This window comes from Haliotis rubra, unplaced genomic scaffold, assembly GCF_003918875.1.
Source record: "Haliotis rubra isolate DU_JTF1 unplaced genomic scaffold, ASM391887v1 Scf441, whole genome shotgun sequence".
NCBI classification, from domain to species: domain Eukaryota; kingdom Metazoa; phylum Mollusca; class Gastropoda; order Lepetellida; family Haliotidae; genus Haliotis; species Haliotis rubra.
This window is the reverse complement of record NW_025767126.1, coordinates 45469-59698: the sequence shown is the minus strand read 5'-3', so window position 1 is coordinate 59698 and position 14230 is coordinate 45469. Positions and strand designations below refer to the sequence as shown.

The window sequence follows — 14230 nt, the reverse complement described above, 5'->3', positions numbered from 1 at the left end:
ATATCTTGTTATCCTTGATATGACTTCCCTGTTATTGCTATCATGTCTTTGGCAAGTGTGAGGTCATCTATTAAATGGGTTCTATAAAGAGTTTACATGTCAGTACTCAATGCTTGTTTCCAAAGATTGCAAAGGGTATTGAGTGTCCAACATGGCTGGTGAATGTGGTGACGACGATTCCCATTCATCCAGTACATGTCAAGTATATTTACATTAATACTTATTTATGTGACAGCTGAAGTAAGTTTCAGTTACCGGGTGAAGAAAAGTCAAATGTAACATATGTTATATATGGGATTTCACTTACTTAGAAAAAAACAAATTCTAGTACTTTTTTGGGTTGAATCCCCATCCACACCCTCAGAGTCAGGCACCAAATCGCCAGCACACAAAGTCAGCCGCCTAACCCGCTCAGCCACCGCGACTTCCACAAAGTGTAATCCAAAATATAACATATATGTTACATACTTTCTAAATGGCATTGTGTAATCGAAAAGTCAAATGTCAATGCATAGACCATTCCAGGTGAACAATGGAATTCCTTTGCATGTGTTTGTAACGGGTTCCCCGATGGAGCAGGAATCACACATCTTGTCGTGAACGCCAGGTGGTATCACATGCTCACGATATACAAAAGAAATAGTCGTATTCGTTTTGTTTGTTTGTTTATTATTTTTTTTTCGCTGCACCCAGCAATATTCCAGCTATATGGCGGCGGTCTGTAAATAATCGAGTCTGGACCAGACAATTCAGTGATCAACAACATGCGCATAGATCTACACAATTGGGATACGATGACATGTGTCAACCAAGTCAGCGAACGTGACCACCCGATCCCGTTAGTCGTCTTTTACGACAAGATTGGGTTAATGAAGATCAATTCTAACCCGGATCTTCTTGGGTATAGTCGTTGTCGTACAATGGATTTTAAAGAAAAAGGGAAATGTGTTTGTCGCTTTTACCAAGAGGATGTATTACAATGAGGATGTATAACATTGAGGATCTATGACTTTGAGGATGTATTACATGGTGAGATGAGGTGAAATTGGGTTTAACGGCGTTCTAATGAATATTTCGCGCATATGACGACGTGCATGCGTGTGTATGTGTATGTGCGGCTGCTTGTACTAGCCCAGATAGAAGCTGGTTTTATAGCCCACTGAGATACCATGCCGCAGCGAACATGAATATCCCACTCATAAAAATTATACTGACTCCGACCCGACCAGTCCTTGTTGTACCCATTAATGCAGAGCACCAGGCAGGGACCAACAAGTACCATATTTTAACGTCTTTTGGTATGACGCGGTCGGGGATCGAATATTACATGGAGTCAGAGGTACAGATAGGTTGATTGTCTGCGTTAATTACGGAAATATTGATGTGAAAATGCAATTCCTATTAAGTCTATTGCGTACAAGTACGCTTGCATTTTTGTAAATACTCAATAATTTGATCTTTTATATATGCGTAGACACAAAAATGTAATATTTTAGCTTGTGTACAGGTGGATATATAAACTAACTGACGTATATTGAGAGGTTCTATTTCAACACATGAACTTGGCAACTTATCGTTTTTCTTATTACAGATCAAATATAGATAACAAACACGTAAACCAACATTTAAACTCTAGCATATTTTTACAATTATTGGAAAATGGCAAAATACCCAATTGAGTTTAAGTGAGGTGGGTACAATTTGTTTGATTACTCAAAGAAAATTAGGATTCCCAATTGAGATGAACACAAGCGAGTACATAACTCAATGACCCAAAAAGTTATCTGTAGCTCTGATGGAGGATGTATTGCATTGAGGATGTATAACTTGGAGAATGTGCGCAAGGGCCTTTGTCAATAACACTACTCCCTCACTTGATTGACACATGTCATCGTACTCCTAATTGCGTAGATCGATGCTCATGCTGTTGATAAGTGGATTGTCTGGCCAAGACTCGATTATTTACAGGCCGCCGCTATATAGCTGGAATATTGCTGAGTGTGATGTTAAACAAAATCAAACAAACAAACAAATGCCTTTAGGATAGGTGTGAAGTATGCATATCCCTGGACAGGCTAATAACTAATATTGTACGAACGATTCACTCCTTCATTTTGTAAACGTTGTAGCGACGTGTATGGGTAGATTTCAACACCGTTATTAAAGCAACAATCTTTTGTTCGGTTCATAACTTGAACACATGATGTTTTAGTAAAATGTCGGCATCGTCTAACTGACTGACTGAGTATGGTTTTACGCTGTTTAGCAATATTCCAGCAATATCACGGCGGGGGACACCAGAAATGTCGGCATCGTCTAATGTGTGAAGGCAATGGCATGTGTTCCCCACGATAACTCAAAGCTTGAATGTATTTCTTATAGCGGGGTACAGACGTATTCGCCTTTACCTACATAGACCATTAGTCCAATATTTATACATAGCCATGACGGTTCTACCTCGTAAGGTAACTTGTATGGTGTCACTAAAATCCCAGGTAGCTATACCATGTTGTGGTGCTGAGCAAACTAAGGGGCTCCCAGGTCGTATTCTGGGTGCGGGTGCGGGTGCGGGTGCGGGTCCGGGTGCGGGTGCGGTGCGGATGCGGATGTTAACAAGATGTTAGTCTACCAGTCTTTGGGTTGGTAGTTGGAACTGTGCACATGTATGCAATCACCACGACAAACACGAAGTCAATCTTTTGCCTGGGAACACATGTGTGGCGTTCTTGGTACGAGTTGTCCCGCTAACCTCTGTTGCTTGGTATTCATAATACAGAATCTTTCCTAACTCCCAGCTGTCACCCCGTATTATGACAAACGTCGTAACACCACCAAGATACAATCTATTTGACATGTCTACATGCTTAGAGGCCTTAGGACAGATATCGAAATTTACTATAGAGACCAGGTTTACTTAGTCAGCAGATAAATCATTACAGTCCATGTCAATGTTACCTGGCTGGAGACTTTACAATGCATTGTATGGTTTCTAGAGTGTTATCTCAGTGTTTAAAGTGCAGGCTTAAAGGAAGGTCAAATCAGCACGTGACTACGCTTGGGTGTTTGATTAAATGCGATAAGTGAGTGAGTGAGTTAATATTTATCGTCACACGCGATGAACTGTTTTTCAATTGTACTGTTGACAGATGCGCATTATAATGAAGATTAATCCTTGCCAAAATATCAAAATGGGCGTGAAAATGTCGTTCAAAAGACAGGGGCGTAGCTACCATTATAAAAAAGCCCGGACTTACACAGAATTGTTGCTAGAAAGGTTGGACAAGCCCTCACTGCTATCTAAATATAAAGATTCCGAACCTATCGGGCTATACTCGAAGAAGGAATGTGTTTGTGCGTGTGAGGACTCCGTGTAGCATGGGTCTGGTGTTCGTCACTGTGTTGTACGTTGAATGTAAAGATTAAAGATTTATATTTATTTGTTATTGAGCCTTGGCAGCTACGGTTTTACAAATAAACCATACTACTGGGACTGCTGGTTTATAGACTTACTTTTTTACAAATTATATATTCTTTTGAAAATCTAACATTAGTGCTTCTATATATTTGAACTTTTCCTTTGAATATTTATATATTTCCAAAGCATATTTCAAATCTATAATGAAATGCTTCCTGGAAAGTTTGATATCGGTATAGTGAGACTTATATATAAAGTATTTTAAATGCATATTTAAAAACACTCAAATGTTGGGTCAAAGTGATCTGTTAAACCGAACAAGAGGGATTCCACAGAAAATAGTTGCTGTGAATACTTAGAAAGAAACTTTACATAATCATTAATCATTGAAGTAACATTTTTACAATAATAAAAATAATGGGAAACATTCTCCAAAGTTTTACAGTCATCACAATGTGGTGAGTCACGTAAGTGAAGTTAAAACAACCATTTCTTACATGGCTACAACAATATATCTTACGTAGTGGTGTGTACATAATTCATTTCGCGGCAGGAACGAGCTGACATGAGATATCTAAGCAAATATCGCTGTTGAAATTTGAAAGGGTTCCATTGTTTACATTTCGCATTGCATGTCACAGGAACCTTTATGTCAAGAAACAACTGGAATTATGTTCTTCACTAACGATGGGCTTTATTCTCCTGGTGTATACATTGCGGCAGTATATACATAAAACACTACGAAACGGGATCTTATTAATACCTGCTGGTTTACTTCTCACCTATTCGACCAGTGAAGACCCGGGTTAGAATTCATCTTCAGCAACCCATGCTTGTTGTAAGAGGCGAGTGACGGAATCGGGTGGTCTGGCTCGCTGACTTGATTGACACATGTCCCAGTTGCGTAGATCGATGGCCATGCTGTTGATCACTGGATTGTCTGGTCCAGACACAATACTTTACAAACCGCAGCCATATAACTCACCCACTCACACTTACACATTGTACCAATATGGGGAATCGAAGCCGGGTCTTCGGCATGACGAGCGAACGCTTAAGCACAAGGCTACCCCACCACTCGGCTTCTTAGAAATGAAATAGGGTAGACGTTTAACTAGCTGCAAAATCGATAAGTGTAAAGGACATATAGTGTGGAAATGCATGTGATTAACGCAGAATGATACACAATATACACCAACTGTCTAAGGTCTTCGTTTATCCACATGTAGATACGCCATAAAACATCGTGATGATGGTATACAACGAATACATATCTTCAAAGGCATTATGCCTACAAGTGAAGAAAATTGTTTTACATATTCCATGTCTTATCTCAGTTAGCATACATATAAACACGATGTATACAGTGAAAAGTTGCATGCATTCTGATGAACATGGTACATGACCGCCCAACTACAATGCCGGGCAAAAGAAACTATACCCTTGGATTTCACAATATTTTGCAAACGTTTCCAAAGCGTGACTAGGCTGAAAACAGGCCTGAAACTCAGCAAAAGTAGGGCTGACATGGTGAATGATTTACTGACCTTACGACGTGTGTATTGTGTATTTCGTATTAGGTCAGTAGTGTAGTTCATGTTGTTGTTCTTTTAAATTGTCCCCAATGTACAGACCTGATCTCTCTCTCTGTCTCTCTCTCTGTCTCTCTCTCTGTCTCTCTCTCTCTCTCTCTCTCTCTCTCTCTCTCTCTCACACACCTAAATACATATATATACACACATACACACACACATATATATATATGGGCTAAAGAAATTATACCCTTGCATTTGACAATATATTGCAAACGTTTTCAAAACGTGACTTGGCCGAAAACAGGCCTGGAACTCAGCTGAAAATTACATCCATATCAGACACAGTGAATGACAATTTCTTGTTTGTCCAAAATCTACTGACTTTATATTTTGTATTACGTCAGTAGTGTAGTTCATATTGCTTTTTGTTAAATTGTTCCCAATGTACAGACCTGATCACACACCTATATATATATATATATACATATATATATATATACACACACATATACACATACATACATACATACATACATACACACACACACACACACACACACACATACATACATACATACATACATACATACATACATACATACATACATACATACATACATACATACATACATACATACATACATACATACATACATACATACATACATACAAGGTCAATCTCCCTGAAGAGTAAAGAACGAAACATGTTGGAGAAAAAGTGGTTCTCAAGATATTTATGTATGTAATCTTAATATGTTAACTGAACACCTGTACGTCACTTTGGACATTGTGTGCGTATATATATATATACATACATACATACATACATACATACATACATACATACATACATACATACATACATACATACATACATACATACATACATACATACATACAACAGTTTAGACAGGTTTACGTCACCATGTTAACGTTTGAACATAAACCGTAAAGTGGAATAGGATCATCAACTATGATAATGATATGATAATAAAAGCAAAACTGTCTATCTGTCATGAAAAGGTCGCTATGACATTAGCGACGACAAATGTTCTGGCCGAGTGATTATATAAAGGTGGCCTCTATGTAACTCAATATTGCTGAACGCGTCAGAAATTAAGCACAAAAACATATAAGGGATTGTGTAAAATGTCAATAGAACAAACCCAATGCATTCATCTGTTCTGGCGTTCGGTTCAGCTAAGATATATGAACGTACTATGTCACATGTCACCTGCAACAACGTTACCATCGTAATGTTGTCATCCGTAGTTACAGTGGACTGTTACACTCAAGATCAATACACGGTGCAAGGAAAACCAACAGCATCCAACAACAGCTGTGCATGTTGGTCTGTCTGTTAACGAAGATGAAAAGTTTGCAATTGAACGCCGCAGTCAACAACATTCATGCTACATCACGGCCGCCTCAGCAAATTCGAATCTAACACAGAGAAACTAGTGGTTGCTATTGTGAGTAACGTCCCAAGCCGATGAAAACACTCAAACAAATTAGACATGATTCAAATTAATCGCCACTTACGAGAAGTATATGTTGTTTGGGACCACTCTAAAGCACTAAGAGATTGCGTCATGTCCTTATCTGCTCTTCACAATGTGAGTAAATATACATGTAAACTCACATCAAAAGCTATTGCTTTACAGAGCTTTGGAATGGTCACTGATATTTTGTCCACTCTTCTACAGGATTTCTTTCATTCCAAGACATGTCAGTTTGCACATATTTCTATAAGACAGGGAAGCGTATATACGTTTATCACTTAACCTGTCCCAACTTTACCTCTAGTCCAAGTCACATATTCCCGCATTTGTGAAACTGATTTCCCTATAATTTCCTCTTTACAGACTTGGTAAGGTATTTTCTGCAACTGGGATACCATGACATGTACCAAGCAAACTGCTTAGGTTAATTCCCCTGTTCTTGATTCAGCAAGAGCAGAACAACTTGTCATGTCATCAAATGTACATGGCAAAGCTTGCACAAGGTTGCAATTCCAGAGAAATACCGTAAACACTTTGGTGTGAAGTAAGAATTTGTCATTTTGACTAAAAGAAAAGTAAAATAATACTAATGGAGTAATAACAGGATTTTTGTATTGAAAATATTTCTTTGTTTCCTTGTTGAAATTGGCACTGTTTGGTACTTTGACTTAGATTAGTCATATAATTATTTCTTTTCAATTCAGTTGCATGTGCGATTACAAAGTTCTTTCCTGGCATTTCTGTCACAAAGTTTTTAACATCCTTTGAGGACTATCATAGCAACACAGTGGCGAGAAACATTTTAAACATCCTTCGTACATAGCAAACAGATACATAGCAGACAAAATAGCTTGGCAAAGTATTACAAGCATCTAGACAAATACATAAAGTGGAATAACCATGGTGATAATTTCAATATTTGCAATCTATGATACCGACCAATTCTTTTATTTTCATAAAGACCAGATACCTGCTTTAAGGTCTTTTGGGTGTTTTCTTCAATGAAAAGAATTCCTTGCAGTTGCAAAGTGGGCACAATCAGGCAAAATACGCTTGATGCATTTCATGATAAGGGTCACATTTATCAAACAAAACGTTGAAACATTTCTTCAAATAATAAAGTTAGTCTGCAACAGTACAACAAAGAGAAATGATGTTGTGGACGTCGTGCCCCTGTACAGGTGGACCAGAAGACGAGGTAAAGATATGTACAGGATATGGTTAAAACACATATAAGCTTGAAAGGTTTCAAAGGACACTTAGCTTCTATGGGATGGATTCTGAAAGTCACGCTTTCAAATAATACAAGGTACATTGTATAATTGGCGAATCGATAACTAAAAGCATTGTGAAATTTAAAGGTTTTATAAGAAGCTGCGTCACATCAAATGTGTCAAAGTCAACAAATTAAGCAAGATCTGGCCTAACTCTGCGCTCAGGATTAAGTGATAAAAATAAGCGTTCCCAAAAGAATCTTCTGGCATCCTCCTCGTCTCCCCAGGGGATAAAGGGATGCATTCTGACCAGGGCGTACACTGACTGAGTCAGGTGGGCCACCTGAACCTCCTCCAGCAGCACCAGAATGATGGGATTCCTCTCCCCTTCCAGGTGTCTCTGGACAAACATCAGCTCGAACTGACACTGCTCATCTCGGGCCATGGCATTAGACAGAAGAATCAGGATGGTTTTACTTACATTCAGATTATTAACAACGTTATCGACAATTGGGAGACCAGCCAAAGAGTCTCGGTCACGAATGTACAGTCTGGATCCATGAGTTTCCTCGGCTTTTGGAATGAGTTCGTTCTTTATCCATCTGATGTCCTCCAAACTATATATTACATAAGCATCATATATAATCTCTACGTTGTCAAGTCGCTGGAATTCCCCCCTCTGGTATCTTCTCTGGTACATAAAAAATTGAATGTGCCATCGATACCTGTATGCAACAGACCCCGAGATGAGGACAAAGAAGCATATCCCACACACACCAATTAGGACAAAGATAGCAGGGAAAGGGAGGAGGCAAGACTGTTCAGGCATATTTACTTTGGAGAGTACTCTGCCTCTCATTTCCCCAGGACTGGAACACACGTAGTTCTCCGGATAGTCTTTGAACTTCTTACGGTCCGACTTTATCCAGTTCAGGAACCAGAGGAGTTCACAGTTACATGCAAAAGGGTTGTGCATAAAATCAGCAATCTCAAGCTTTTGTTGGACTTCGGAGGTGAACACGCGTTCATCTATTCTGGCTAATCGGTTACTCGCTAGCCAGAGATGGGTAAGATTCTTCAAAGGTGTCAGGCAACCAACGGGTAACTCGTCAATGCCATTCCCATACAGTTTCAGGTATTGCAAGTTGTGCAAGGAAACTGAAATAAAGTTTGGAAACGATAACAATCCACAGTTCCCAAGACCAATTCCTGTTAATGATTTTAAGTGTCCAAACCAGTCAGTTAGGTCCTGGTCGGATGTGTGTGAGAGTTTATTATAAGAAACATCAACTGACTGTAGATTGGAGCATCCTTTGAATGCGTCTTTGTGCACATAAGTCTTGAAGTTTAGACCACTTGATTCCAAAGATATGTATTCTATTTTACTGTTGTTGAAAGCATACTGGTCTATATAAAGGGAGCCACCTCCTACATTCTTGAGGATTACGTTAGTTAGCGAGGGCATTTCCGAGAATGAATTTGACTTTATCTCCGGAATATGAGCATTGCTGTTAATGGTGAAGACTGACAAATTCTTTAAGCACTGAATGTAACGACCCTCAATTGGCGTGTATAAGTCATTATGGTCCAGCTTCAGTGATTTAAGGCCCGGGAAATAGGACCCATTCGTCCAACAAAAATTGGGAAACGTGGAAATATAGTTGTCTTTGAGATTCAAGTTGAGTAAGGATGGGGCGTACGCCAGAGTTACTTCACGGATGGAGTTATAAGCCAGTGATAAATTCTGGATGTTGAAGAGGCCGCTAAAGTCAGACTGATTATAACTTTCAAACTCGTTTCTGTCTAGGTCCAGATACTTCATTGTACGGCTGTATAACCGCTGAAAGATGCGTGAATCATTCAACTTTAGTCTACATAGTGATAATTTTGCAAGAGGAAGATGGCTCAAAGTTGGGAATGTTTCTGCTAAACACCTTCCTGAGAAATTGTTTCCATCAAGACTCAACTCTGTTAATGTAGTTAGATGAATAAATGAGTCGGCGGACATTCTTGTTATCCTGTTTGATGTCAAGCTTAACCTTTTTAACTTGAGTGATTGAATGTTTTTGAAGGTTTTTGAGGAAATGTTTGGAAGAAAGTTGCTAGAGAAATCCAGGTCAGTTATGAACTGTGGTAGCCTTGGAATATATGTAAGTTTCCTTCCGTGACCTTTGCATGTTGCTTGTTTGGTGATATTGTTACAGCTGCACCAGCTGTTGCCACAGTTACCGTGACGTGAAGCCGATGTCAGCATCACCAGCAGAAGGACGAGGAGAAGTTGGCAGAGGGATGACATTCCAATATGGCCTCTGAAATATAGAAAAATAAACTATCGAACAAGACGTTCTTGAAATCTAAACGTCAGGGAATACTTTGTGATACTGGTGCAGGTGTTTACTGAGATTACTGAGCTGTTGGATGACACTGCTCTGATCAGTATTCAAGAATCACGGCGTGCCATATTACAGTGGAAGGGAAGCCCGAAATAATGTAGACATTAGACGTTTAACACTTGGGCCATATTAAAAAAAAGTCAGGTAGGGATCAGGCAATTTCAAGAACGCGAGCATCGTGCAGAAAAACCTCGAAACATAAACATGCCCTTGATCAACCTGCCAAATCACTGTCATACATTTTTGCACGCTTAAGGGACGCAAAGTGTGCAAGTCTGCAAAGCAAATTAGACATTGGTAGCCCCAGCACTTCGAAAATCCCCAATCCTTATACAAATCAAAACAATTCATTTTGCGAAAAAAGCCCTCTCCACATCCCCAAGCCAACCTGTTAGCAGGTAAAGGACGGTAGATGACACCTTTGTTACCCTCAGCAGAGACCAGGGCCTCCTTCCACAAAGCACTAAGGTGATCGTAAGTCACTAAAGTAACCTTAGTGCAATGTTAAAGAATGGGAGTTAAAGTTAACCTTAGTAAAGGTTGCTTCGTGAAGGGAGCCCTAGGACTCAGCCTCAGCACTACAGCACCACAACAACACTGAGTATGTTTAACCATGGAGACTGATCCCCGACCGCGTCAACCAACTTGTTGGTCCCCAACATTCCTAGACATCCTTGTTTCCATTGGGGTATTCACTTCACCTTTCTCACTAGCAGTACATTCACTTCAACTCTTACCATCCTGCACGTCTTAAATCCCAAGACCTGACCTTCCTCACAAGACTCGCATCATCACACTGAAAGAACAAGCCCAAAACATTTGCTTTAGTGACCCTGACCATGACTAGGAACCTTTCATCTGCAGCATGTCTTTACCAACCTCAGTTTGTATTGGACACTCTTCACTACACTCCAGTCAAAACGAAAACCCAGGACCCGCCCCAATCAGAATCACTTGAGACAACACTGGCCAGACACAGCAGAGATCTAAGCACCAGGCGTCGATACTATAGCTCAGTACCAATAGTAGTAAATATCCGTATCCATATGCTTCCATTCCTTACATTTCACAATGAATCAGATACATTTGTACACTCTGTTTCGCAATGACAATGATGAATAAGTGCTGTGTATGGTTTAATGTTCATTACTTATACAATTTAAAGCGCAGCAGTTAAATCGTCGTTACATGCCAGTGAATGCCTGCAGTTGCTTGTTTCAAATTTTCAGTCGCATGTCTTCTCAAAACAAAATCATAGAGACCGCAGAACGAAATGGGTTGTGTCAAATATTTTGGCAGCATTATCGTTTTCAAAAGCCGACTCGCCCTCGAGACGTCACAAGCCTATGTCTTTCTCGTTCCTTACTAAAATCCACACTGCATTGTGTCCCTGATGCACATATCTGTTTTCTTTTGGGGCATGGTATTCAGTTCGCAAGTGAGTGAATTGCCTCTGTTCACCCAGAAGGAAATGGGTACCCGGTGGGATAAGTCATGTGACTATAATATTCTAGCGCCTCAAAGGCTGCTTAGGTTATCCGGGGTAATAATGTGCTGTGCTATTCACTTTTAGCGCTACGAGTATACCTGGTGTGGAGTTTGGCGCTATGTAAATGGACCCATTATCATTATTAGACTAAAGCAGTGGCGGATCTGGGGTGTGTGTGTGTGTGTGTTCTGGGAACACACACACACACACACACACACACACACACACACACACCACTTTGAAAATTGAAAATGTCTAAAGGCCACATTGAAGTTAATGTTTTGCATTGGCGGAGTCAGGGTGGGGTGGGAGGGTTTAAGACATGTCCGTATGACTGTCATCTTGCCAACCCTGTCCGTGCATTGCCACAACGTGTTAGGAATGACCAGGTAATTTGCACCAACGATGTGGACATAACTGAGTCGGTAAGCTCGCAAGTAAACATTCCGAAGATCACGTGTTCCAACGGGAGGATCAGAACACAAACAGAAAGGTTGCTTGCCCCAGTGACCTCACTAAAAGTTGTGTTTTTAAAACACCGAGCTGCTCTTCAGCTAGACTAACAACTAGTCTCTGAAATGAACATATTTTCCTGAAAAAAAGTTCATAGTAAACAAAAATAAAATATCATGAAAAGGAGCCCTGAGATTTTCTTCATTTTCAAGCGCTGAGGAAATCTAGACTTGCCACATTTTCTACACTTGCGTGGGCTTTCTTGAATATATTTGCTTCAGGGTCTGTAGTACAGACTACTCTTCAGCAGGATTTACAAGATCGGGTGTTCTGGTTCGCTGACTTGATTAATTCATCTCAAGGTATGCGCAGATAGATGCTTATGAGAACTGAGAGTTATGAGACTCAGTGATTCACAAACCGCCGTCACCATTAACTGATATGCATTTGTCGATAAATGTTTCCGTCAGTCACAATGACATGGGACTACAGTAGACAGTCAACAATGACAAGTGGTTGTGAAATAGCAGAATACATTAAAGTAATATATTATGAGTCACATTCGTGAAGAGGACCTGAGTGGTCCCGGCAAGACCTGTAATACATGTATGAATGTGTTATAAGCTCGTGGTACGGCACGTATGTGTGTGTGCGTGTGTGCGTGTGTGCGTGTGTGCGTGTGTATAAAGATCAGCAGATGCAAAGTAAGTGGTAGGTTGGTGCTGTTGTGGTCAGCTGCGAAGGTAAAAGAAAGGTAGGTTGACACATGAGCAGGTGGGTGTGAGATCGTGTAGTTAAAACCATTTCCTTTGTGTTGTTTTGTACAACAGCACCCAGGACTCTTAGATATCCTCTTACAGCGTGCATTCTAATATCTAATAGTGAGTGAGTATAGTTTTACGCCACTTTTAGCAATATTTCAGCAATATCACGGCGGGGAACACCAGAAATGGTCTTCACACATTGTACCCATGTGGGGAATCGAACCCGGGTCTTCGGCGTGACGAGCGAACGCTTTAACCACTAGGTTACGCCACCGCCCCACAGGATTCAAGACTAGTTTCCGTGATTTAACTGGTATTTGTCTCAATGGGGTGATTTCTGTCAGGGGCGTAGCTACCATAATAAAAATAGCCCGGGCTCACACATTAATGTTGCTAAATAGGCTTTGTCAAGCCCTCAATACTATCTAAATATGAAGCTTTGTAACCTATCGGGCTTACGCGAAAAAAAGGCTTGCTACGCGCCTGTCTGTACACTGAAAGTGTCAGCACATTGTTACCTGTGTGTTCACGTAATTTGTATTTAGGCCTACGTGACGCTGTTCCATATCATGTCAAACGTGGTGACACCAACACCCAGCGTTCAGACACTTAACATTTCTCTCTATGAATTTAAGGTCACAACTCTGAAATGATTTATCACAAAATATATAATTCTCTCCAGAAGAGAGAAATCAGAATATGAACAGCAATTGCCAACTCACGTTTTCCACGTCATGTCTGCTCCACGTGACATCCACTGCTTATCTACAAACGACAGCAATTCACAGATTCCACTCGCAGTATACTATAGTCGTGACTAATTCTGGGACACGTTGAGGGTGCACGTTACAGGAGGACTCATGGTGTCAGTATCGAGATTAATATTTGTCAAGGGCTGAGTGACTGGGAAGTTGCGATAGAAGCCCCGCGATAGTTGGGTCAACACTGGGATTCACTGACTGGGACGTGCATGTCGCTATTATGGGTCACACCGTCGTGCGCTCACATTAGAAAAATTCCCTCTGAGTTATTGGGCGTTTCCCGTGATCTATATACAGTTAAGTCCATGTTATTATTTACCTTACAAATCCACACTCAGCACATACGAAGGTATCTGTTTACACCTGCGTATAATCACCTCGTAGTTCCTCTTGCAGCGCATTTTATCCAAGCATAGTTCCACAGCCTCTTACATGTACATCCCGCAGCTTGCTACTGAACTAGCCTTCACTTGTGATGGATGGGAAATAACCCACATATTCTCCGTTTCAGTTCAGTACCACACATTCACTTCACAAGGGTTACACTTCAGTGTCAAAACAATTAAGGATGTTTTTATAATGTGAATTATCATTCAATAATTGTCTGTTTTAAAGAATTGTCATAAAAAAATTGAATAATGTGTTTTGTGAATAGATCAATGGTGTTTTAAAATTGGTATAATAAATTAGTAACTGAGATAGTT

The 14230-nt window shown here is 40.2% G+C and overlaps 1 protein-coding gene across 4 annotated transcripts; it reads right to left on the bottom strand.

The window, feature by feature from the left end:
* Positions 1 to 7240: 7240 nt before the first annotated feature.
* Positions 7241 to 13998, bottom strand: LOC124289443 (toll-like receptor 3). Of its 4 annotated transcripts, none has more exons than XM_046726060.1 (3): positions 13846 to 13998; positions 13488 to 13530; positions 7241 to 9975 (listed from the first exon to the last, which is right to left on the bottom strand). In XM_046726060.1, the coding sequence occupies exons 2-3, from the start codon at positions 13517 to 13519 to the stop codon at positions 7860 to 7862; spliced, it is 2148 nt and encodes a 715-aa protein (XP_046582016.1). In that variant the 5' UTR covers positions 13520 to 13530; positions 13846 to 13998; the 3' UTR covers positions 7241 to 7859. The 4 variants fall into 4 exon arrangements, with proteins under 4 accessions (XP_046582016.1, XP_046582017.1, XP_046582018.1 ...); XM_046726061.1 differs by having other exon boundaries at positions 13904 to 13987; XM_046726062.1 differs by lacking the exon at positions 13488 to 13530.
* Positions 13999 to 14230: the final 232 nt, after the last annotated feature.

Bases quoted from the DNA above. Each gene is read 5' to 3' on its own strand.
- LOC124289443 (XM_046726060.1), bottom strand. From the start codon at position 13,519: ATGTCACGTGGAGCAGACATGACGTGGAAAAC. The intron at 9,976-13,487 runs GTGAGTTGGCAA...TCTATATTTCAG, and splicing joins GCAGACATGACGTGGAAAAC to AGGCCATATTGGAATGTCAT.